Genomic DNA, 25,458 nt, shown 5'->3' with positions numbered 1-25,458 from the left:
ATGCACGGATAAAAAATAGCTATTTAGATGATATAGTTGTTTAAAATAATTTATTACAAAGTATGTTTTCCAATATTAATTAAGAAAATGCTTGAAAATAGGAGGGCATGTTGCCCTTATATATTAGGGTGAGGGCAGGGATATATGATACTTCCTCCGTTTCACAATGTAAGTCATTCTAGCATTTTTCACATTCATATTGATGTTAATGAATCTAGATAAATATATATGTCTAAATTCATTAACATCAATATGAATGTGAGAAATGATAGAATGAATTACATTGTGAAACAGAGGGAGTACGTAACTACGTACATATACCTAACGTAACGTAATGGATGGAAGCAGTGGGGTGTGGGTCTTTCTTTTTTTTTTCTTTAAGGAAATCCGAGGGTAGAAAATACGGGTGCACCGTATATTAGTGAAAATCGATGGCTAGATGTTTTGTTTTTTCTATAATTTTTCTAGAGTGATACATGGTGAGATGAGAGTGTTTGTAGAATGCCATATAACGGTTTGAGAATGTTTTAAGGATGCTTAATAGCCTTTTAGTATATAATAGATTATCAAAAACTAACTATTATATATCAGCCCCATGTGTCGTGATATATTTAAGACCACAATATAACTTATAATTTAATTAAAGGAAAACAACGGAATCAGAAATTAGATATATAATTTAAAAATAATTTAGAAGATGGTTCAAGGAACATTGGTTGGATATTTTATATTATTATTATAGATCTTAGTTTAACTATATATATTTATATTTGTGATGTAATATATTTTAGAAAATCATATTTTATTTAAAGATCATCGATTTTTATGATGTATTTTTTTGTCGTCTTTTTTATGTATATGCGCATGGTTTTTTTCTTTTCTTTCCAGCGAATAGTACGTAAACTATTGTTTTGTTTTTGTGCACATAAGTACGTACGGGAGAAGACATCGTATAAACCTGTACGTACATGACAACAGTAGTAGCTCTTAAATCATATACAGAGAAAGTTGAAATTTTTTAATAATAGATATAATCCAATGGTATAAAATAACGGGTCCACCAATTTAAGTGAAAATCGACGGTGAGATTTGATAATGCCAAGTGGCAGCCTATGAGCGTTTGTAGCATGCCATGTGACGGTTTAGGAGCGTTTGTAGGAAGTTTAATTGACTTTTAGTATATAATAGATAATAGATAATAGATAGATAGATAGATTTAAAATATGGTTTTGAGAACATTGATTGGATATTTATATAGATCATTATTTAACTAAATATATTTATATTTGTGAAGTAATATATTTTATCTAAAATCATATTTTTAAAACCATCGATTTTTATGGAAGTATGTTTTTTCTGTCTTTTTTTTTCATGTGTACGTTTTTTTTTGGGTTCGAGCAAGATTAGGAAAGATAATGTACATTACGTTTGTACGTATGGAAAGATCAGCAGTAGTATCGTACAAACACATACGTACAGATCATGAGGAGGTTATTATTTTTTAATAATAGATCTAATCTAATGGTGTAGACTAACGGGACCACCAATTTAAGTGAAAATCAACGGTGAGATTAGATAGTGCCATGTGGCGACTTAGGAGCGTTTGTAGAGCGCCACGTGGCGGTTTAGGAGCGTTCGTAGGAAGTTTAATGGACTTTTAGTATATAATAGATAGATAGATAGAAGATTTGTACTATTTATTTAATTAGTTTATTTGTACCCTCGAATAATTATCACAAGTCATTCAGTTATTCATTCATTCAGCACTGACCCTACTATCTTAGGCAATCAACAAGAATTGATTGGACTCCACCAACATTAAAATAGTTGTTGATGGAACCAGCAGAAACTTGCATCAACAAAGCTTACAAACCATAAAAAAAATTGGATGAATTCAGAGTTTTGCCCACAGCTTTTGGCATCAATGTAACTTCCAATCCTTTGGCAAGATTTTTATTGGATAATAACGCTGGTGAAATTAGTCCATTAGTGTCATCAGCATGCTTAACAAGAACTTGCCCACTATGTCCAAAACTGCTCGAGAGGCAGCCACCAAGATGGTTCCGTGACGGATATTCCAAGATGACAAATGGAATTTCATCACGATTTGCAATAAAATGGAGTGAAATCCACTCATGAATTCAGAAGGATTTAGGCTTTTTTTACTAGCAGAATGATGACAGCTTCTCTGCATCCATGTGTCTGCAAGGCCTCTCCTGCCTTCAGACCTGCCTCTTCTCTGGGTGCAAGAACCCAGCCAAAATCCACAGCCACAAACCCAAAGGTATTTTCTTCTCATGCAGAATGTAGTTAGATCTTCTCTTGTTTTTAGTCTGCAATACCACATACTCCAAGATAGATACCTGATCTTCAGATCCTTTCTTTCTCCAGAGACCTTTGTTTCAGGAGCTTCAGAGGCGACTTTCTTTCAGGATTGACGAAGCCTCAAAGGCGCTGGAGACAGCAAAACAGGGGCTTTTGGATGCGTTGGTCGACTCAACCTTCAAGTTTTCTGACCAACCTATGCTCCCATCAGAGGTACTTGATCCAAGGATTGCTTCATTCCCCATTGTGTCCATCATCAATAACAAAATAAATGGTTTTACAATTCTGCAGAACAATTTTGCCCCAGTCAATGAGATCAGTGAAGCCATAGAGATTCTGCAGATTGAAGGAGAGATACCTGAAGATTTCCCAGAGGGTGTATACATCAGAAATGGTGGTGGCATCATTCTTTTCTTGTTACAGTATCAACAAATAAGTATAACTGTGTGCAGTACATGAGAATTGCTGACCATAATAATAAGCTAATGGTGGAAAATCTCAACAGGTTCCAATCCACTGTTTGGAGCCCTCCATTCGACCGTCTCAATCTTCGGAAAATCCAGCGAAATATGGGTTGAAGGCGAGGGCATGCTCCATGCCATCTACTTCACAAAGAACAGTTCAGATACTTGGTCAGTCTCCTATGCAAATCGATATGTGCAATCTGAAACATTAAAGATTGAGAAAACCAGACAGAAGCCATGTTTCCTCCCTGCCATCATGGGCGACTCTGCAGCCATCGTCGCGGCCTACATTCTCAACTATGTAAAAATAACACTTCACAAGCCTAATAAACTATATGTTATTTTTTTTCAGACAATCTGAAATGGATAAATTATATGCAATGCAGATGAGGTTTGGCAAAGTGAACAAGAACATCAGCAACACCAATGTATTTGAGCATGCTGGAAAGGTGTATGCTGTTTCTGAGAACCACCTGCCTCAGGAAATCAGCATTCAGAATCTCGACACGGGTGATAGCTGGGACATTAATGGGGAATGGAAAAGGCCTTTCACAGCTCACCCAAAGGTATGGCTGGTCATTTTCTGTAAGCTACATGAGCAATAGGAATCAGTAATTGAAGCATTTATAGGCAGAAGATATAACTAGATGGGTACCCCGCAGCAACGCTGCGGGTGAATTGTGTGTTAAAATAGGAGATATGGTAAAATTTTCTTACGTACTATACGATTTTATTTCATATGCTTACATATTTTGTACATTGATCAATTATCTAAAGGTTATAAATATGATGTCTTTTAGAGAGAAGAGATGCAATTTGCACCCTTAATGAATGATCTAAAGGCTAAAAATAATTAAGGTTATGTGGCTTTATGAGAGAAGAAAGAATTAACATTAACTACACACTTAGTGGGATACACTTTATAGATATATATAGGGTTATTGGAAAAACACATGTGCAAAGTCAGGTGCCCAGGCACTTCAAATAGAATCATCAGATTGTTTCAATTACATCTGTGCTCTGGAAATTTTATTCAATAAGAAGATTATCGAGCCAAAAATATGGCACATTATTGCCTATGGACTATATTGTCACGCAATGAGATGTGTAGCACGTAGGATGGAAGCCTATTGCAGAATAGCAAGTGGTTTCGCTATATGGCACATCTTTGCCATTTAACTGCAAAGACAAACATATGAGGAGCTCACCACAACTAAATACATATAAATAAATAATGTAGAATATTTTTTTTATTTGAACATCATACACTATAGATATATAGTTATGAACAACTGCAAAGTATGATACATCACATGACTTCACATTCTGAGTAAAATCATGTTTTAGTGCTATTTTGTTTTATCATTTAAATCGCTTTAAATCACTTGGTTCAAATGGATGTAGGTTGCTCCTGGATCAGGAGAGCTAGTCATTTTTGGTTCAGATGCAAAGAGGCCTTTCCTAATGGTCGGAGTTGTCTCAGGTATTTAATTGTATAGTTAGAATTTACTTCTGTCCTCTCTATCAAGGTTAAATTTAAAGTTTGACCCCAATTGAAGTTTTATTTCATGACAGCTGATGGAACTCAACTAAAACATAAAGTTGACCTCAAACTGGACAGATGTATACTCTGCCATGACATAGGAGTTACTGTTAAGTATGTCCGGGTACCAATCAGAGCCTCTTCGCTGTAGTTTAATGACTAAACTACAATCTATTTCAACATATTCTACTTAATTATCAGTCTCCAGTAAAGCAAAAGTTCAATTTACACATTTTATTCTACTAATGCAGGTACAACATAATAATGGACATACCTCTTACCATCGACATCAGTAGACTTATCAGAGGCAATCAGTAAGTATTTCACTCAAGTTTATTTTATTAAAGAGATTCTTGGCTTAAACCTGCAAACCATAAGAACGCAATCCCCTGGAACAGGTTGATCAAGTTTGAGAAGGACAGCTATGCAAGAATAGGAGTTATGCCCCGTTATGGTGATGCAGAATCAGTTATGTGGTTTGACGTTGAACCATTCTGCATGTTCCATTTTATCAACTGCTTTGAAGAGGGTGATGAGGTATAGTATTTTTATAGTTTTGTAAAGCTTGTTCCATATACTTGTAGTTGCATTAGCATAGTAATTCTGATTTTACCCAACTATCCATCATTACCAAGCATATCCAGTATGAATCTCATTTTTTTATCTTGGTAAAATAGGTTGTTATCAGGGGCTTTCGTGCGGCTGACTCCATCATTCCAGGCCCTCGGATCAGCCTAAACAAAAATGATTTGCTCTCTGATCCTTCTAAGTGTTCTGTGAAACAAGGAATTAATGAAGAATTTTTCTCTCGATTATACCAGTGGAGATTAAACACGAAGACAAAGGCTGTTTCAGGGCAATATTTAAGTGGAACTGAGTTTTCCATGGAATTCCCTGTGATCAATGACCACTACACAGGCTTGCATCATAGTTATGCCTATGCACAAGTGGTGGATTCTTTGGAAAGCTCTTACGGCGTTAATGAGAAAGGTATTAGTTAAAGAAAACAGTTTTTATGTAATTTATCAAATCTGGAGGTCCATGGCATGGATTAGAAGTATATTTCACAAGAAATATGATTGTGCATCACACCTTGATTGATAGTTCTTTCTGTATTTTATAGTAATCCTGAAATATGGAGGCCTTGCAAAACTTTGTCTTGAAGAGGCAGATAATGTAATTGCAGAGGTACATTGGAAATGGACTTGCTACAGTACTCCAACCAATCTTTATCTTATATTATTAACTCACTGCATTCATGTCATGAACCAGACATCTGAAGATCTAATAAAGACAGAATATCACGGGTTTGGAGAAGATCAATTCTTCTCTGGAGCAGCATTTGTTCCAAGAGTTGGTGGCTCACACGAAGATGATGGGTGGATAATTTCTTTTGTACATGACGAGAGGTCTAATACATCACAGGCAAGTGCTTGTTACATCATATCACATGCGCACGCCATTTTCTGTATGAATGACACACAGATTCAAATTTGAATTTGAATTTGTTTTTTTCATGTTTCTATGTTGCAGGTGCACATTATTGACGCCCAAACATTTGAAGGTGCTCCTGTGGCCAAAATAGTATTGCCACAAAGAGTACCCTATGGTTTTCATGGAACGTTCAGATCATCACTAGCAAACACAATGACGTGATGTAACTCTATGAATACTAAACCAGCAAAAAAGTGGTCAGTTTAGAATATAAAGACGTAATAGGATAAAAAATTTATAAGCAACAAAGCTTATGGGTTTAGGCTTGCTGAGTGAATTGTCAATATAGTTTACCCTGACTGAGGACAGTTATAAGGCTACCAGCAGCATTGTCCTAATATTATCCCACACGATTGTAGTCACTATGTAAAGCTAAGGTGTGCTCAGTTAAAATGTACATGCGACCTGCAATTCTAGTTGTTTGCATAGTATCCAGTTTCTCGTAAGGACATAGAACCATCAATAAGATTTATTTGTCTTCAAAGTAAATATTTCAATAATGTGAAATATCTAATTGCACTGCAACTGCGCATGCAGTACCTTTATGATGTGATAGTGCAATATACAAATGTACATCTTTACAAAGCTTAAAAGATTAATTGAAGAATTTTGTCATAGTAATGTGTGTTGCTTAAAAGCAAAGTAAGATGTAAATTCTCGTACATAAAACATACAAGTGCATTTTCATTGGCATTTTCAGCAGTGGCAACACATATTTTTTAATACAATAATCCTTAACTTGCAACTGGTAATCAGCAAACAAACACAAAATCAATACAATTCATGTTTAACTTGCAAGTGTTAAGCACTTAGAGGACACGTGCCACTAGACACTTTCGCGCGCGGAGCGGGGAACGCAGGCGACACGCGGGTTTTTTTTTTTTTGGCGCACGGTTTTCTTTTTTTTTTCTTTTTTCTGTTTTTTTTTCTTTCCATATCTTTTTCAGTGCATTTTTTTTCTGGCCACCATAGCCACCTCTTCCACCTCCACCTTTGACCTACGTCGGCCTCCTCCTCCCCTCGCTTGCCATCACATAAGTGGCACAGGAACTTGAGTGCACAATTGTCGTTCTCAACATGTAAGATCTGGTTCAAGGAAAACACGGTCCCCATCGTCATGGCAACTGTAGGCAAGGGGAGGAGGAGGAGCCCATGCCCCAGCATCTCTCCTTCGATGAGCACACCACCCCACCATGTCTTGCCGCCGAGCCCACCACCCCCCGTCTCTCCGCTGCCACTGTGCCTCCACACCACCGTAGGCCACGTCGTACTCTTCACGATGGAGAGAGGGAGGAGGATGTGGGCAGAGCGATGAGGAGCACCGGACAGAGGGACGCCAATTAGCTCCGCCACCGGTGAGAGGGACAACAAGAACCAAGCTCCGCCACCAGTGAGAGGGACACCAAGCTCCACCGCTAGCGAGAGGGACACGTGCTGCCCCTGCGTCTCCCTGTCACGATCCCGTCGCCCTAGATCTCCCTGCCTCTGAGCTCACTGCCCTTGTGCCTCCTCGTGGCCGTAGATTTCGTCGTTCTCTTAGTGCCGGAGAGTGGGAGGCGAATGTGGACAAAGCGACAAGTAGCACTGAAGAGGGGGACGTTGAGCTCAATCGCCAGCGAGACGAACGCCAAGCCCCACTGGAGAGAGTAGGAAGGAAGGAACAAGAAATTAGTGGAAGGAGGATAGGGGCAATTTGGTCCTAAAATATTAGAAAATACGATGAACAGGTATGTAGTGGCATATCTTGAATTTATGTAAAATTGTAATGGCATAATTCTAAATATATGAATAGTAATGTCATATTTTTAAACCGTAAAATTTATGATGACATGTATCCAATAAAAAATTAATAAGGTTCAGGATGTGTCACTGGTTTCAATCGTCATGTCTTTCTATTTATGAATCATTTATTTGACCGGTAAAGCTTATTTTAATTAAGCATTGGATCAGTGGAGGTTAACAAAATAAGACAAAAACTGTCATGGGAATTGAGCTTTATATAGGTGTAACTAAAGTACAAGAATAATTAATCATCAGATGGTGACGAATAATCATTATTCTTGTTTGGTTAGAAAAAGAAAAGGCGTATTTATTTGGCAATGAGGTTTGGGCAAGCAAATCCTAGTCTATCGAGGAGAGTCAAATCGGCTCTTCCAAAATGAGTGTCGAAGCAATTGCGAATATCTGCTACAGCAGCGAAGCAGCCAAACACACTGGGCTTGCTCTTAAAAGTCATGTCACGAAAAGAAGTGCAGGAAAAATATTACAAAAATAGCTTGCTTTTTTCTTTTCGTGAGGTACATAAAATAATTCGCACAACAAAAAAAATAAAGAAATAAACTTCCGACCTGCCGGATTCGAACCAGCGACCTAAGGATTAATCCGCATCAAACTACAGTCCTCCGCTCTACCAACTGAGCTAAGGTCGGGTTATCGATGACATTGCAATTTTGTTTTATGACAAATAGAAATGTCCGTACGTTGAAAGGTGAATTTGATTATATGTATGTATGTACATTGTATCGCGGGCCTCTGTAGATAAACAGTCAAATATCATGCATCACGTGAATAAAATAGGAATTGACGAACAAAATACTAATACACGTAACATGGAGAATACTCTCTGCGGATCGGCCGGTGGGAGAAAATAATATCGTGCTATTAGGGTCTGTTTGGTTGGTACTTGTTAATATGAGTATTCTAATAATTTTATTAAGCCCTGAGCCGGGATGTCACACCTTCCTGGAGCTCTTGCTCCCATGCCTGGCCAGATGTACTCCAATGCCTGGCCAGATGTCCTCCCGCGTGTCATTAGCCTGGACTAGTCGCTAACCCGTTTGTTACACGGGCTATGGTTGACATGACATAAATATTAAATTTTAACCATATATATAAAATATCTTATAAATTGTAAAGACTTGGTAAAAAAGTTGCTTTGCATTGATGGCTACATGCTGATATTAATTTACGATGAAATTACTTAGTTGAAAGTATGAAATAGAACCATATTTCTTAATTATGAAATTAGAAACTATTAAATTTTGGAAAGGAACTAAAGAGTCGGTAGTAAATGTATGGAACCTACTTTGTAAGTATTTAAGAACAAAACTGTTGGTTCGATTAACAGCTCCAAATTAAAAATTAATAATTGTAAAATGTGTAGTCTAAATTATGGCATTCCCATGTTTTAAGAATTATTTAGATTTAGAATTGATAAGGGTCTATTGGTAGGGCTTCAATTCCTAAATTTATCTTCAGGAGTTAAGTCAGGAGTGGAGTTGCGAAAACCCAGCTTTATGTCGCTAGTTCATTTTGTTAGACTACTTCAACCAGCTCCAATCCCATTTTTAGTGAAGCTTGATTGGACTCTAACTTCAGGAGAGATGGAGCTGAAGCCGAAGCTATGGCAAACACACCCAACTGAGTCCTTTTTCTAATTTCATTATTTGTGTTTTATATAATTATTAAATTATGAGTCTAGAAATTGTAATAGATAAGTTGTACCTAATATGTAATTTTGTTTTAATGTATTCAATTGCATTTAATTATTTTTTATCGATTTGAATTTTTTTTAATTGTACATGGCATCAACTTTTTTATGGATGTAAATCTTTATAATTGAACTCCATAGTCACCGGAAGGCTATAACAATATTTGCTAACTTTCAGGGAGCCTAGTTAAATGTACAAATAGATAGTTTAGCCAAAGAGACACCAGAAAAAATTGCATGTGTTTACTCGAATAATTAATAATTTAAACACCTAATCCGTAGTATTCAAAAAAATTATCTCACAACACAACTGACAATGGCTATGGTGCAAGGTTGTTCCAGGAAAAAGAATGTGCGCATATACATATAGCTAATCTAGTATAGTATATTACGATCGATAATAGTGAAAGAATTTAATGTGGCAAATTGATAAAAAAAATCATAAAAAAATAAAGATCATGAACATACTTGTGCAATAACCATTCACCAATTAATTGATTTTTCTAGATATAATAAAATAAAATGAAATAATGCTTACCAAAAAATTTCAAATGAAATAATGATGCTGACGGAAGGAGAGCGAATTAGTATCAGAATAAGAAAACGGAAGGTACATGCCTGCCTCATCGTTGGGGTCATTACTGCCTGCCGCGGCCTGCAAACCTGCTATCAGGCCACCTCTTTAGATTCTGATCATTTTGCTTTCGTTTGCACATGTGACGGAGATCGATTTACCAGATAGATTGAGTTGAAGAAAATTACTACGAAAGAAAAAAAGGGTGCGAACCTAATTGATCTACCAACAATTCACAACGTTGCAGTGATCTCTAAATCCATTACAGCAATAACGATGAAGCCATGAAGGACGACTGGAGCATCGATCTACGTACCATCGCTGATAAAAGTTTTCCCAGATGGTCGCAGGTGTGATCGCGATAGAATCCCCGTCTCTTCTTTCGTTAGAGATACGATCGGCGACGACGTTACGTACATTAGATGGCCATTAAAAGGTGGCCCACAGTGTTAAACCAGATTGGATATAAGATGTACGGCTATGATTACATGATTCCTTTAATAGACGGATAGTTTTTTCTATAACGTGAGAGCTCGTAGAAAGTGTCCAATTAGTATAAGTATAAGTATAGATCGATAGATAGATAGATAATTGGTCGGCTAAGGTCCGGGCGCATCCACGATTTCAGTTTGCTACTGTAATCCGTCTTCCACGCAGGAAGAACGAGGGGATTCCATTCGACTGCACGCGTGCACGAAGCCGTCGCCAGACAAAGCTGCTGCAGGCGTTGTCGCCGCAGCCGTCGCGAGCAGCCGCCGCCGCGTTGTTGCCGTGCGGGCAGCCGCCGCAGCTGTCTCGAGAAGCTACTGCCGTTGTTCTCGCTGTAGCTATCCCGAGAAGTCGAAGCCGCCGCCATCTCGCCACCATCATTTTTGTATGTGAATCATCTGCCTTCGCCAGATCCCTTCATCCTGCTGCTTTGCTTCCTTGCTGTAGTCGTCGGAATGAAGCATGTGAAGGAAGCTGTAGGATCGAATCACAAAAACTAAGCCAACCAGAGAAGGGTGAATAGTTGTTATACCCAAAAACCGAAAATTTTTAGCGGAAATAAAAGTTACCCTCGAAATCGACGGAAGTCGGTCTGACCGAGATTGATCTACCGGTCTGACCGAGTGGATGCCGCCGGTCTGACCGGTGTTGAATCTCCGGTCTGACTGCCAAAGTCGCTTTCCACACCTGTCGCCGCCGCCAGTCTGACCGCCTCGCTCCCGCCGGTCTGACCGCCGCAATGCCGCCGGTCTGACCACCGGTGAGTTGCCGGTTAGACGGCCGAAACCCGGTGAAACACAAATCGAAGAACTCTTAAAGTGGATGACGACTTTATTACTTCTCTCTGTGTTTACAAAGTGCAACAACAGCACTCCTTACAAAAATTTTGACAAAACTTGAAACCCTAAACCAAAACTCAACTCTATTGCTCTCTAAAGCGATACAGGAAGCATCACGCTCCCTCTCTATTTATACCACAAAAATCCCCTACTCAAAGTAGGTGTAAAACTCCTATACACAATAATACACAATAGGACTCCATCCTTCAGTTTCCATACGTTTTACAATTTCCAAACGTGCAGCAAACAACTGGCCGCACCAGAAATCCAAAACGGATTCGCTCCCAAGCTGACGTCCACGCGTGACCATCTCCGACTCGCTGCCAGCTGGACCCTTGCTTCTCCTAGGCCGACTTGGCATGCCGCCAACAGCCACCGAAGCCCACCGAGCCGCTCTCGTGCTGCTCGGCCAACCAGTCATGCACACATACATGCTTCACCATGCATGTATCGATCACACATACCTGTACAGCACCGTACATGCATGCATACCTGCAGGCTACAGTACCTCGTGTACTGTAGCACCATATACTACCCCAACTTTACAATTCCCTTCGCGAATACCGGTACTTGCACACACACCTCATGAAGCCCGTTGCGAAGATCTCTCCCACACGATATCCATCCACCGTATGCCATCTTGTATCCAACTTCGTCACCCGGTATCCTTGACCGTCTGGACCTCAACTCCTCCCTGAGTCTAGTCCCAATCCCCACCGTTGACCAAAGTTGACCTCCAAGAATCCAGACTCTAGTCACCTTCTCACATGGTATCCCGACCGCAATAGACCTCTGCTCCTCCGTGAGCATAGTCTCGGTCCTTACCATTGACCAAGGCTGACCTCAAGTCACCTGCACACAATCAGACAAAACAACTGTTTCTGGGCACAGATATCACAACCTGACCCACATTAGTCACATGCACTCACACCAATATTCACACAAACTCTCAAACCAATTCTTTGATTAAATCATTTGCATAGCCAATTGTTCATCACAGATATTAATCATGACAATGATTTCACAATCTCCCCCTTGATGAACACATTGGCAAACTTATAAAAAATGTTTTGGTGTTTGGAAAAATAAAAACGAAAGTGGTAAAAGCACACTTCGTACAAATGTACACATCGTGCTCAAAAATCCAAAAGAAAACTTCTCCCCCTTTTTAAAAGAAAGAAATTCCCAATTGAACTAAAAACATGCTCTTCTCAACAACTTCTCCAAAATTTCACCTTGCTTCTCCAAAAATTTGCACAAAAATTTTCACAATTACTTCTCCCCCTTTTGACAATGATTTCATCAAGCATAGGAATTATGTTCATTAATATTCAAGAGATTAGCATACATATAGCATATCAAGTCATGTGTTGCAATAAAAAGAAGATAAACCCATATATAATATAACAAGCATGCATTGCATTAAAGTATAACCATGAACCAAACATTTTACAATTAAGCTTGAATCAACAATCAAAAATTCATGATTTCAGACGATTTATAATGCAACATCTTAACAAGCACATAGGTTGAAGAATAAACACTAAACACATATACCTATTGCATTTATCACTCTTTCTCAAATAACCTTGAGCACAAAATAACCAAGAGAATTTTTGAACTTTTCTTATCTTGAGCCTTTTTGCTCATATTTTTTCTCTTTTTATTCCGGGTACGTGCCTGTCGTCAAGACTGTTTCCAGGGATTCGGCACCCATTATTTTGCTCACATCGAATACGTCCTCGTCGTCAAGACTGTTTCCAAGGATTCGGTATTCATTTTTTTCATATTTTTATTCTCTATTTCACAATGAGCAATTAAAGCTATTTGAGGAATAACAAGTCAATAAAGCATATATATAGAGCATTTATAAAACAAACCATATGCTAGCATCAACATTGCATATTTTCTTAATTCAAGTAGAATTTAGATGTCATGCATCATCCCTTAAAAGCAAAATCTAAATCTCATGAAAAGACTAGAATACATACAAGCTATGCTAGAGATAAATAAACCTTCAAAGTATTGGTAGCATGCACAAGAAAATACCATATGCATAAATAAAGCTCTCTTTTCTTAATTTTTCTCATTGTCATATTGTTGCTTGATAAAACCATGAGGTACAAACTCCCTGTCAAACCATGCCAAAAGGATGAATTATTTCCAATTCACCACGAAGAAAAGCAAAGCGATTAGAATCCAAAGGTTTAGTGAAAATATCAGCAATTTGCAACTTTCTGTCCAAAAACTGCAATTCAACATCTCCCTTCTCAACATGATCCCTCAAAAAGTGAAAACGAATATTAATGTGCTTTGTGCGTGAGTGTTGAACAGGATTCTTAGCAATATTGATAGCACTAGTATTATCACAAAAGAGAGGTATTTTCTCAAAAGTAAGACCATAATCTTTCAAAGTAGATAAAAGCCAAAGAATCTGTGAACAACAACTAGCAGCAGCAACATATTCAGATTCAGCAGTTGATTGAGCAACACTAGATTGTTTCCTAGAAGACCATGCAATCAATGATGTACCAAGAAAATGACATGTTCCACTAGTACTTTTCCTATCAATTCTACAACCTCCAAAATTAGCATCGGAATATCCACTTAAGCATATAGAAGATGAAGTAGAATACCAAATTCCAAACTCAAGTGTATGATTCAAATACCTCATTATTCGCTTGATCGCTTGACGATGTGAAGCACGAGGAGAAGCTTGAAAGCGCGCACACAAGCACACAGCAAATTGTATGTCTGGCCTAGAAGCAGTTAGATACAACAAAGAACCAATCATACTTCTATACTCCTTTTGATCAATAGCTTCACCATCTTCATCAGGATCCAACACAGCTGTAGAACCAATTGGTGTTGAAATTGGCTTGCAATTCTCCATCTTGAACCGTCTCAAAAGATCCTTCGTATACTTCGTTTGATGCACAAAAGTACCTTGAGGTGTTTGCTTAATTTGCAATCCCAAAAAGTACGATAACTCACCCATCATGCTCATCTCTAATTCCCTGCGCATAGTCTCAGCAAAATCTACAACCAAAGCATGAGTCAAACAACCAAAGATGATATCATCCACATAAATCTGAACGAAAAGTTGATTATCACCATGCTTAAGAACAAAAAGCGTTTTGTCAACTTTTCCCATTGTAAAACCTTTCGCAAGCAAAAAGTTCTTAAGCCTATCATACCATGTCCTATGACCTTGTTTCAAACCATACAAAGCTTTAGACAATTTAAAAACATGATTGGGAAAATCAGGATTTTCAAAACCTGGTGGTTATTTGACATAAACTTCCTCCTGTATAAAACCATTTAGAAAAGCACTTTTCACATCCATTTGATACAATTTAAAACCTTTTGAAGCAGTAAAAGCCAACAAAAGTCTAATTGCCTCAATTCTAGCAACAGGAGCAAAAATTTCATCAAAATCCAAACCCTCAACTAGAGTAAAACCTTGAGCAACAAGTCTAGCTTTATTTCTCACAATCAAACCATCCTCATTTTGTTTATTTTTGAAAACCTACTTGGTTCCAATAATATTATGTCCAGAAGGTGGTTCAACTAAAGTCCAAACTTTGTTTCTCTCAAAATTTTCAAGTTCTTCATGCATGGCGTTAATCCACGATTCATCAGTTAATGCATGTGACACATCTTTGGGTTCAAAAGAAGCAACAAATGCGGAATTTGCACAAACATCATGAGTCGTTACCTTAGACCTTGTAGTCCGCTCACCTATATTACCAATAATTTGTTCCGGTGGATGTCGTCGTTAAATGTGCAAAGGAGTAGCCACTTCTGAAGTTGATCCACGTTCTGTATCAGTACTAGTCGAAGTAGTAATCTCTGGAGGTCTATCTCGATCAGCATCAACAGTACCGGAACCCGACGACCCTGGCCGGTCTAACCGCTCCTCATGAGCCGGTCTGACCGGAGGTGTGCCGGCGGTCTGACCGGCCTGGCGCCCGGTCTGACCGGCCGAGCCAACCTCGTCGTCGTAGTCGTCGTCGCTCTCATCTTCAAAAATACGACCATCCTCCCCCTGAACCTGTGACAGTGTACCTGCAATATCGAGTCTAGTACCTGGACTAGCCTCATCAAAAGAAACTTCGCAAGTCTCAACAATTTTGTTAGTCCCCAAAATAAGTACACGATAGCCACGAGTGTGTGCGGGGTAACCAAGAAACAATCCATCAGTAGAACGTGCCTCAAAATAATCCAAATTTCCAGATTTCAAGACAAAGCACTTGTAACCAAAAACACGCAAATGTGAAACTTTGGGTTGATGTCCAAATTGAAGTTCATAAGAAGTTTTTCCAAGTTTAGATCTCAGGAAAACCCGATTTGAAATATAACAAGCAGTGTTAATTGCCTCAGCCTAAAATTTTCTAGGAGTTTTATATTCATCCAACATCGTTCTAGCCATCTCAACCAAAACACAATTTTTTCTTTCAACAACACCGTTTTGTTGAGGAACACGAGGAGAAGAAAATTCATGTTCAAGGCCTCTTTCGTTGCAAAATTGTTCAAAAGAAGCATTTTTAAACTCTCCACCATTATCATTTCGAATTCTTTTCAAAGAACCAGGAAATTCAAGATCCAATCGAAGAAACAAACCACAAAAGTGTTGAAAAGCTTCATCCTTAGTTGCTATAAAGAAAACCCAAGAATATCGAGAAAAATCATCAACTATAACCAACACATACCACTTTCCTCCAACAGATTGCACTCTATCCGGACCAATAGTGTCCATATGTAATAGTTGTCCCGGTGCATCCGTCATCACAGAAACAATAGGAGCATGTGAAGTAGAAACCATCTTAGCATGACGACACGGTGTACAAACCAAATCAAGATCTTTCTTAAGTTTAGGCAAACCACGAACAAGATCCAAACCACTTAACCTAGTGAGATGATCAAAACCAACATGTCCAAGTCTACGATGCCAAAACATCACATCTTTATCAAACTTAACAACCAAACATGTTATCACAGGTGAAACAGGATTTTCAAAATCAGCTTTAAACACTCTTCCATAGCGAGAAATATTCAACACAGAATCACCACAAGAATCAAAAACTTTACTTCCAGTTTTCTTAAAGTGAACTTCAAAATTTTCATCAACAATTTGTGAAACTGAAAGTAAATTGTACTTTAAGTCCTCAACCAAAGCTACATTCTTCAATTCAAATTTTTCATTTACCTTAACCATACCTGTAGCGAGAACGGCACTTGTAGCAGCATCGCCAAAGATAATCGATTCAGTCTTAGATGCCTTCTTTAGGGAGGAGAGCCAATTTTTATCACCGGTCATGTGCCGCGAACAACCGGAATCCATGATCTACACGTTCTCCTTGCCACCAAAGCCTACACACAAGCAGAAGTCGAAGCCTCAGTACTGGGGTTAGATGATAATAAAAATTTAGGAATCCAGTACTGAGACACACGACCAGAAGATTCAATAGGCATATATCCATGTGCAAAATCAATTTTAGAATTTTCAGAAAAATTCCTCCGAGGCCGGTCTGACCGAGGTACAGTGGCCGGTCTGACTGGGGGCCGGTCTAACCGAGGCTTCACCACCGGTCTGACCGGTGGTCGGTCTGACCGAGGCTGTTCAGCCGGTCTGACCGCGGGACCCACTGCGGTCTGATCGGTTTCCTCGAGGGAAAACCAGATTTTTGCCACTTTGATTTTGCAAAAGCAATCTCTCTCTCCTTTTTCTGTTTATGAGCTAATCTGAAACAAAAACCAACAATATCTCCATCTTTGCCACAAAAAGAACAAGTATAATTTTCACGATGATTAGACACATTGGTAGCACTAGTAGATTTAGCAACATGAGCAACAACAGGAGATTTTACATGCACAACATTGGATTTTGAAGAAGATGCACTCATAGTAGACATGATACCAGCAGATTTAAACACAGTTTTGTTAGTATCAGGTTTAACCAAAATCTCACCACTTGTAGCATCAGCACCTAACACAACAGGAGGATGTCTAGAATTATGAGCATAAGGATTAAAACCTAAACCATGGTTATGTGTACTAACCTTTGATTGATCCAAAATCATGTTGAGGTTCTTTTTACAATCAGAAAACCTTAGCAAAAATTTTTCAAATAAGAAACCACTTTTTCCAAATTAGCACAATTTTCACAATCTATCATGACACCTTTGTTTTTACGACATTTAGGGCAAGAAAGCACTTCATTGTTTTTCACAACATCTTCCATGTACTCAACACGACCTAAAGCATCTTTCAATTTCAACTTATTCAAATTACATGTTGAGCAATCCAAAACATCATGAGGTTGTTTTAACTTTTTAGCAGAAATCATGTTAAACATCAAACTAGCATGAAAAGCAATTTGATATTTTTGCAACAACTTTTTAGTTAAAAACAACTCATCCAAAGTGCGTGTGTGCAAAGCAAAACTACAAGCAAGAGAAGATCTATTTTTCAAATCATGTGCAGCATTAACATCTCTAATTTTTGAAATCTCATTCATTAAAATCTCACAATTTTCGCAATCATCATCATTAGGAATAAGAGATTTTAACCTATCAATTTCAGATTTAAGAGATTCAATGATAAATTCCTGTTTTTTATACATCTTCTCACACTTTTTATTTTTTGCACTCAAAATATTAATAGCTTCCTCAAAAGCATTCACCTCATTATCTTCATACTCTATGTCAGATTCACCACGCGCCATGAAGCAAACATCGGAGACGTTATTTCCCTTATCATCATCTCCACTTTCACCATCTACATCACTTAGTGGCTCGAAGGCGGCGCAAACTTGTTGAAAAGCCTTCCTAAGATTCTCCATCTTCCTCCCTTGGTATGAACCCTTTGACTTGTTGTTGTTGGACTTATTGTTGTTGGTCTTCTCACCATCTTTGTCTTCTCTTTTGCCTCTCCCAAGCTTAGGACAATGCGAACGAAGATGATCAATTGAACCACACTCAAAGCAACGATTTGGACCACCTCTTTTCCTGTTCCTGGCATTATTCATAGCTCGAGCAATTCTGTTAGCAACTAAAGCCAAATCCTCCTCCTCGATTTGTTCGAGTTGATCATCGGATGTGGCATTAAAAACAGCAAGAAAAGACGACTTAGATGAAGAAGCATCAACATCCAAAGAGGAAGAAGAAGAAATCAAAGCATTCGACTTAGAATCAACTTTTCGAGAAAGAACATTCATCTCATGTGTTTTCAATTTTGTATAAAGTGAATCCAAAGTTAAAGTAGACATGTTAACAGACTCCTGAATAGATGTAACTTTCATCTCCCAAATAGATATGTCGAGACCATTCAAAAAGTGACGAGAAATCTCAGATTGTGGATAATTAGCATCATAAGAAGAATCAACAGATCTAAGATCACTCAAAATTTTATTAAACCTATAAAGATAGTCATCAAAAGCTTCTCCAGGTTTCATCTCAAATTTAATGTACTCCTTTTTAAAAAGATCTCGACGAAGCTCTTTAATGTTATTTGTTCCTTGATGAAAATTACTCAAAGCAACCCAAATCTCATGAGCAGTTTGAAGATGAGCAACACGATCATAATCCGAACGAGAAATACCGCTCAAAAGAATGTTGCGAGCTTTGCAATTTTGTTCAAAAGCAGTTTTTTCAGCAGCAGTATTAATAGCTTCAGGAATCACATAAGCATGAGAAACTTTTCTCCAAATATCATAATCTTCAGCCATAATGTAAGATTGCATCCTACTACACCAATGAGAAAAATCCGTTCCATCGAAAACATGAGGCTTAGTTGAAAACCTAGAGGGACTAGCCATGGCAAAAACTCTAGATCAATAAAAATCCAAAGAAGAAAACAAGGCTCTGATACCACTTGTAGGATCGAACCACAAGAACTAAGCCAACCAGAGGGGGGGGGGGTGAATGGATGGTATACCCAAAAATCGAAAACTTTTAGCGGAAATAAAAGTTACCCTCGAAATTGACGGAAGTCGGTCTGACCGAGATTGATCTGCCGGTCTGACCAAGTGGATGCCGCCGGTCTGACCGGTGTTGAATCTCCGGTCTGACCGCCGAAGTCGCTTGCCGCACCTGTCGCCGCCGCCGGTCTGACCGCCTCGCTCCCGCCGGTCTGACCGCCGCAATGCCGCCGGTCTGACCACCGGTGAGTTGCCGGTTAGACCGCCGAAACCCGGTGAAACACAAATCTAAGAACTCTTAAAGTGGATGACGACTTTATTACTTCTCTCTGTGTTTACAAACTGCAACAACAGCACTCCTTACAAAAATTTCGACTAAACTCGAAACCCAAAACCAAAACTCAACTCTATTGCTCTCTAAAGCGATACAGGAAACCTCACGCTCCCTCTCTATTTATACCACAAAAATCCCCTACTCAAAGTAGGTGTAGAACTCCTATACACAATAGGACTCCATCCTTCAGTTTCCATACGTTTTACAATTTCCAAACGTGCAGCAAACAACCGGCCGCACCAGAAATCTAAAACGGATTCGCTCCCAAGCTGACGTCCACGCGTGACCGTCTCCGACTCGCTGCCAGCTGGGCCCTTGCTTCTCCTGGGCCGACTTGGCATGCCGCCAACAGCCACCGAGGCCCACCGAGCCGCTCTCCTGCTGCTCGGCCAACCATTCATGCACACATACATGCTTCACCATGCATGTATCGATCACACATACATGCACAGCACCGTACATGCATGCATACCTGCATGCTACAGTACCTCGTGTACTGTAGCACCATATACTACTCCAACTTTACAATTCCCTTCGCGAATACCGGCACTTGCACGCATACCTCATGAAGCCCATTGCGAAGATCTCTCCCACACGATGTCTATCCACCGTATGCCATCTTGTATCCAACTTCGTCACCCGGTATCCTTGACTGTCTGGACCTCAACTCCTCCTTGAGTCTAGTCCCGATCCCCACCGTTGACCAAAGTTGACCTCCAAGAGTCCAGACTCTAGTCACCTTCTCACATGGTATCCCGACCGCAATAGACCTCTGCTCCTCCCTGAGCATAGTCCCGGTCCTCACCATTGACTAGGGCTGACCTCAAGTCACCTGCACACAATCAGACAAAACAACCGTTTCTGGACACAGATATCACAACCTGACCCACATTAGTCACACGCACTCATACCAACATTCACACAAACTCTCAAACCAATTCTTTGATTAAATCATTTGAATAGCCAATTGTTCATCACAAATATTAATCATGACAATGATTTCACAGAAGCATGCGCTAAAGCCACACGCCCACGCCGGATGCAAGACACTGAAGGCTTCAACGGTTTGTTTCATTGAATCAATTGGCAACTAGCTGGGAGGAATCGTTGAAGGTTATGATAGATGCGTGGATTTGGGGATTAATTTTTTCATGTGTTTTTCTGTTCTTTTTTTCTTATTGATGTATGCAAGTTGTTAAAAAAAAACTGGGTATTACGTTGAATTCTTTGGAGGGGCGGTAAAAAGCCAAGATTTGTCATTCAACTAGTATGTGAGTTAGCAGATCCAATCTAGATCCTAATCATGTTTTTTTTCCTCCCAGGCAGAGGTGCACAACCAAACAAGCAAGGTGTCAGGCTGCCTGGCCAGGCAATTTATCCGCATCTTATATGCCTATCACGCATGCAAATTTCTCCGGCATGCTAACGAGGGCATCAACCAAACAGGCACTCACCCCCCACCCCGCTTGCCTAAGCATTACTTTTTTTATTTTTTTAGAGAAGAGTAATTTTTTTTATCGGTCTTTATGTTCAAATACGACCGATATATACAACATTTTTAAATTAGAAACTTAGCCTATGAAGATTTGAACTCACGACCGCTACTCAGGTCACTGCAATCACTAGGCTACATGCTCTTTCACATGCATTGCACATGCACGCACGCATCCATCCTACTGCGTGTGAAGTGAATCTCCCTCCCACAGCAGCAAACATACAAACTGTAGAAAAAGAGGAGAGAGTACAGGAAATAGGAGATCAGGAAGTCCTTGCTCTATTTTTTATATCCATGAGCTTTACTCAAAGATGAGTAAAGGATAAGTGTGAGGTGTTGTTGACGGTCCTTAAGTAGCAAATCCAATAATCAATGCACGCATAAAAACAAATGAAAGAATATAAAATGGAATATCAAACTTAGAGATAGTGGTTATTACTGACCATTTTCACAAGTCTTGCTGAATATTTGTATGTAGGTGAATTATGGACGAAAACCATCCGCCATGCAATAAAACAAACCTCCGGCTAATCAGACGCGAGTACATGGATTTGGAGGGCCCACAAACCGTAGCAAAACCCTCGTGCACTGTCATGGGGGCCCACTGGACAGTGACCTGACAAAAGGGGTGGCCGAGAAGGGCCAAAAATGGTTCAGCCAAACCACTGTTGTGGCCTTTCGGGCTCAACCTTGGCAGGGAGGTTCCCACCGACCCCAGGAGGCCATTTAGACCAGTGCGGCTGAAAACAACCTATCTAGGAGTTCGATCGAACCACCATTGTGGCCTCTTAGGCCCAACTTTGGTAGGGAGGTTCCCACCGACCCTAGGAGTGCATTCAGGTCTACGCGACTGAAGATGTTAGATCCAAGGGTCGATCGAACTCCTAGTTCAGCTGAACTGACATCGGCTCCCCTCGCCATCTGCTGCCACGTGGGGGACTACGATGCTCTCCCAATGATGGTTGTGGATGGTTATCGCCCTAGTAACCGTCATAGTTGTCTTATAAAATGAGTTCTCCATTTCACTCTCAAGGCACAACACAACAAGTGGAGTACAACTCACTTATACATTTAGGCTACTCTCTAGTAGAATTAGAATATTGGAAGGGAGTGTGGGGAAGCTCTGAAAGGAGTGTGTCAAATGTCGAAGTTCTCTCGGGGGAGGGGGTGGTTCGGAGGAGCACCGGAGATGTCGACATTCATCCAGGGGTGTTCCGGAGGAGGGCTGGAGATGATAAGTATTTGTGATCTCCTTGGTATTTACTTTTATTATTTATGCAAGATATATTCTCATCATTACGGGTTCATCACTCTTAGGTAGAGTACCTTAATCTTCTATGTGGATCCGAGATTAGGGTAGTAATTAATAGCGTGGACATGATGTCTAAGCTAGAGGTTACCTTTATTTGCTGTGTGCTACACGGGTTGTAGAGGTAGACAGCAGGTGGTGATAACCCTGTCCATCCTTTGTAATCCTCCATGTTCAAGTACAACATAGAGTTGTAGGCCAGAGTCTCCTTGGTAGACTAGGGGTAAACCTGTGCCGAAAGCGATTGATAGAGTTTTACCTAAACTTAATTTAGATAATTAACCCATAGGAATCATCTCTATCTTTGGCCTACTATTTAATTGTTGTCATTGGATGAATTCTGTTATTAGATTGTTCACACACGTTTCCTGTGGATACAATACCCTGGAATACTGTTGGGTGAAAGCTACAACGGTATATGTGCGCCTGTAGATTATTTTGTGCTCGTAATAAATACCAACAATAGCCAAAGCCAAGTCCTCCTCGAGTTGCTCGTGTTGATCATCGGATATGACATTTATAGAAGCAAGAGCGGTAGAATTTGACGAAGAAGCACCAATATCCAAGGAAGTCGAAGGAGAAACCAAAACACTAGATTTAAAGTCAACTTTACAAAAAAGAATATTCCTCTCATGGGTTTTAAGTTTAGTGTAAAGTGAATCTAAAATCAAAGTAGACATATCAATAGACTCCTGAATAGATATAACTTTCATCTACCAAATAGAAATATCAAGGCCATTTAAAAAGTAACGAGAAACCTCATATTGTGAGTAATTAGTATCATAAGATGTATCAATAGATTTAAGATTACTCAAAACTTTGTTAAATCTAGCAAGATAATCATCCAAAGTCTCACCAGGTTTCATCGCAAATTTTATGTAATCATTTTTGAAAAGATCTTTATGAAGTTCCTTGATATTTGAAGTACCTTGATGAAAGTTAGGTAAAACAATCCAAATCTCACGAGTAGTTTGAGGATGAGAAACACAACCAAAGTCAAAACGAGAAATTCCACTGAGAAAAATATTACATGCTTTACAATTATATTCAAACTCAATCTTTAAAGCAACAATATTAATTTGATCAGGAATCTCATCAGCATTAGCAAGATTTTTCCAAATATCGTAATCTTGAGCCATAATGTAAGATTCCATCGTCTTTTCACACCAATAAGGAAAATCCAATCCATCGAAAACATGTGGCTTAGTTGTAAGCATGTTAGCCATGGCTAAAACTCTAGATCGATAAAAATCTAATGGAAAAAACAAGGTTCCGATACCACTTGTAGGATTGAACAGTAAATACCAAGCCAACCAAAGGAGGTGAATGGTTGTAGTACTAAAAAGCAAAACTTTTGGCGGAATTAAAAGTTGTATCAATTCGATGGCGATCGGTTCGACTAGAGTAGATGCGCCGAACCGACCGCTCGATGACCTTCGGTCTGAGCAGTGTAGTAGCTTCGGTCTGACCGCCTAACACACCGCTGTCACCTGTCGTTGCCACCGGTCTGACCATCGTATTCCTGCCAGTCTGATGGCATGTGTCCCGCCGGTTGGACCGCAGAACCCGAGCAAATACAAATCGAAGATCTCTCGAAATAGATTGAAAATTTATTACTTCTCTCTGTGTTTTCAAAATGCAACAACAACACTCCTCACAAAAATCTCAATGAAACTCTAAACCCTAACTTTTCTCTAAACTCAACTCTCTCAAAAACGATACCGGGAGGCCTCCCTCACTATTCATACCCTAGGTAGGTAGCCTAAAGCATCGAATTAACCAACCTTATACAATAACTCCTAATCCCGAAGGAAACCTTCCCGTACAAGAAACAAACTTACAAACTGTAATTGTACCGAATTCGGTCTCCCTCCAAATTCAACTCTGCATCCCATACGCACATTTATTGATTTTTAGCCTAGCATCCCGCATGATATCCTGATCATTCGGATGTCATCTTCTCCCAAGTTGACTCATCATCCATCACCGGCAACGCTCTCCCAAGGCATCAAGACTCACCTACACATGCATCAACAAAGAAACCATATCCAAGCACAAGCTCTCTCCAACTTAACTCATTGTTAGCACACAACAGTATTACATACGCAAAGTATCCATCTAGAAGTCATAAACATGATTTATCCACTAGATATCCAAAGAAACAACCTAAAACCGAAATTAACACAATGTGGCCTGGTCAGACCGCGGGCTGGCTGGTCTGACTGCACACGTACAGCCGATGTGACCGGCAACCACTGCCCGGTCTGACCAGTCCACACTGTCAGCAATCTCCTGTTCATCACCTAAAAATTCAATCATCTCCAAAACCACTTTGCCAATAATCTCCCAATATCAAAATCAATAATCTCATATACCAATTGTTCATCGCAAAATAACAATCAACACACTTTGATTGTGCAGCAATAGAAATCATTCCATTTGAAACAAGACTTGAGGGCATGTTCAACTCTAACACAATGCACTAACTAGAATATTATTCGCACCAAACTACTTAAAATTTCCTATTTACAAAAGGATATGCCCAAGAGACAAAATGTCATTCCATACCACTACTCTTCTCTACTTTCTCATATATGTGTTGTGACTAAGCCATCCTTCTCTATTCCCCCTCTCTCATCCAAGCTAGTAATAATAAATATTGTATTGTCATGCATATCATTAATTCATTATAGTTATTGTTGTACATGCCCTTAACTATCATATATTGTGTTGTCATGCATATCGCAAAAATTATAATGGCATGTATCCAATTAACCCTTAATTATATTAGTCCGGACATACAGGTCTCATGATTAGCAATAAGAGATTTGCTCTGGTCTTGCAAAAAGTACCTCGAGGTACTAGTACCTCACGATACTGGATCGTTGGATTTAGCTGGGCAGGATGGGCATTGTTAGATCCAACGATCGAAAATGATTTGGTACTTTTTGTTAAATTGGAGCAAATTTCTATCATCAAACGATTGGAGGAACGTGATATCAAGCACATAAATAATAATTAGCTGGCTGGCCAATAAAATGAAAAAAAAATCTTGATTAGATAATATTATAAACATTTGTTTTTCATTCAAAACAGTGGAACATAAAAAAGTTTCAGTCACACATTTATGAAAACTTACAGTATATATGGAGTAGTAAATACACTGTAACTTATTTGCCAC

At 39.3% G+C, this 25,458-nt stretch overlaps 1 protein-coding gene, 1 long non-coding RNA gene, 1 other non-coding gene and 1 pseudogene across 3 annotated transcripts; 1 reads left to right on the top strand and 3 right to left on the bottom strand.

The window, feature by feature from the left end:
* Positions 1-2,173: 2,173 nt before the first annotated feature.
* LOC4346709 (carotenoid 9,10(9',10')-cleavage dioxygenase) lies at positions 2,174-6,308 on the top strand. The gene is made up of 13 exons (XM_066303954.1): positions 2,174-2,284; positions 2,392-2,538; positions 2,617-2,719; positions 2,831-3,090; positions 3,176-3,355; positions 4,194-4,272; positions 4,365-4,446; positions 4,584-4,646; positions 4,731-4,869; positions 5,010-5,322; positions 5,456-5,508; positions 5,605-5,757; positions 5,866-6,308. The coding sequence occupies exons 1-13, from the start codon at positions 2,174-2,176 to the stop codon at positions 5,986-5,988; spliced, it is 1,806 nt and encodes a 601-aa protein (XP_066160051.1). The 3' UTR covers positions 5,989-6,308.
* A 1,860-nt stretch (positions 6,309-8,168) lies between these two features.
* TRNAY-GUA (transfer RNA tyrosine (anticodon GUA)) lies at positions 8,169-8,255 on the bottom strand. The gene is given in 2 exon segments: positions 8,169-8,204; positions 8,219-8,255. It is a non-coding gene; the product is annotated as a tRNA-Tyr (tRNA).
* Positions 8,256-10,282: 2,027 nt separating this feature from the next.
* LOC112936466 (uncharacterized) lies at positions 10,283-12,125 on the bottom strand. The gene is made up of 2 exons (XR_003238676.2): positions 10,949-12,125; positions 10,283-10,853 (listed from the first exon to the last, which is right to left on the bottom strand). It is a non-coding gene; the product is annotated as an uncharacterized lncRNA (long non-coding RNA).
* Positions 12,126-14,227: 2,102 nt separating this feature from the next.
* Positions 14,228-15,650, bottom strand: LOC136351744 (uncharacterized; annotated as a pseudogene).
* Between the last annotated feature and the right edge of the window lie 9,808 nt (positions 15,651-25,458).

The sequence above is a fragment of the Oryza sativa genome, chromosome 9 (genome assembly GCF_034140825.1).
Source record: "Oryza sativa Japonica Group chromosome 9, ASM3414082v1".
NCBI classification, from domain to species: domain Eukaryota; kingdom Viridiplantae; phylum Streptophyta; class Magnoliopsida; order Poales; family Poaceae; genus Oryza; species Oryza sativa.
Note: the sequence above shows the minus strand (reverse complement) of the source record. Positions and strands in the feature narration are given on the sequence as shown.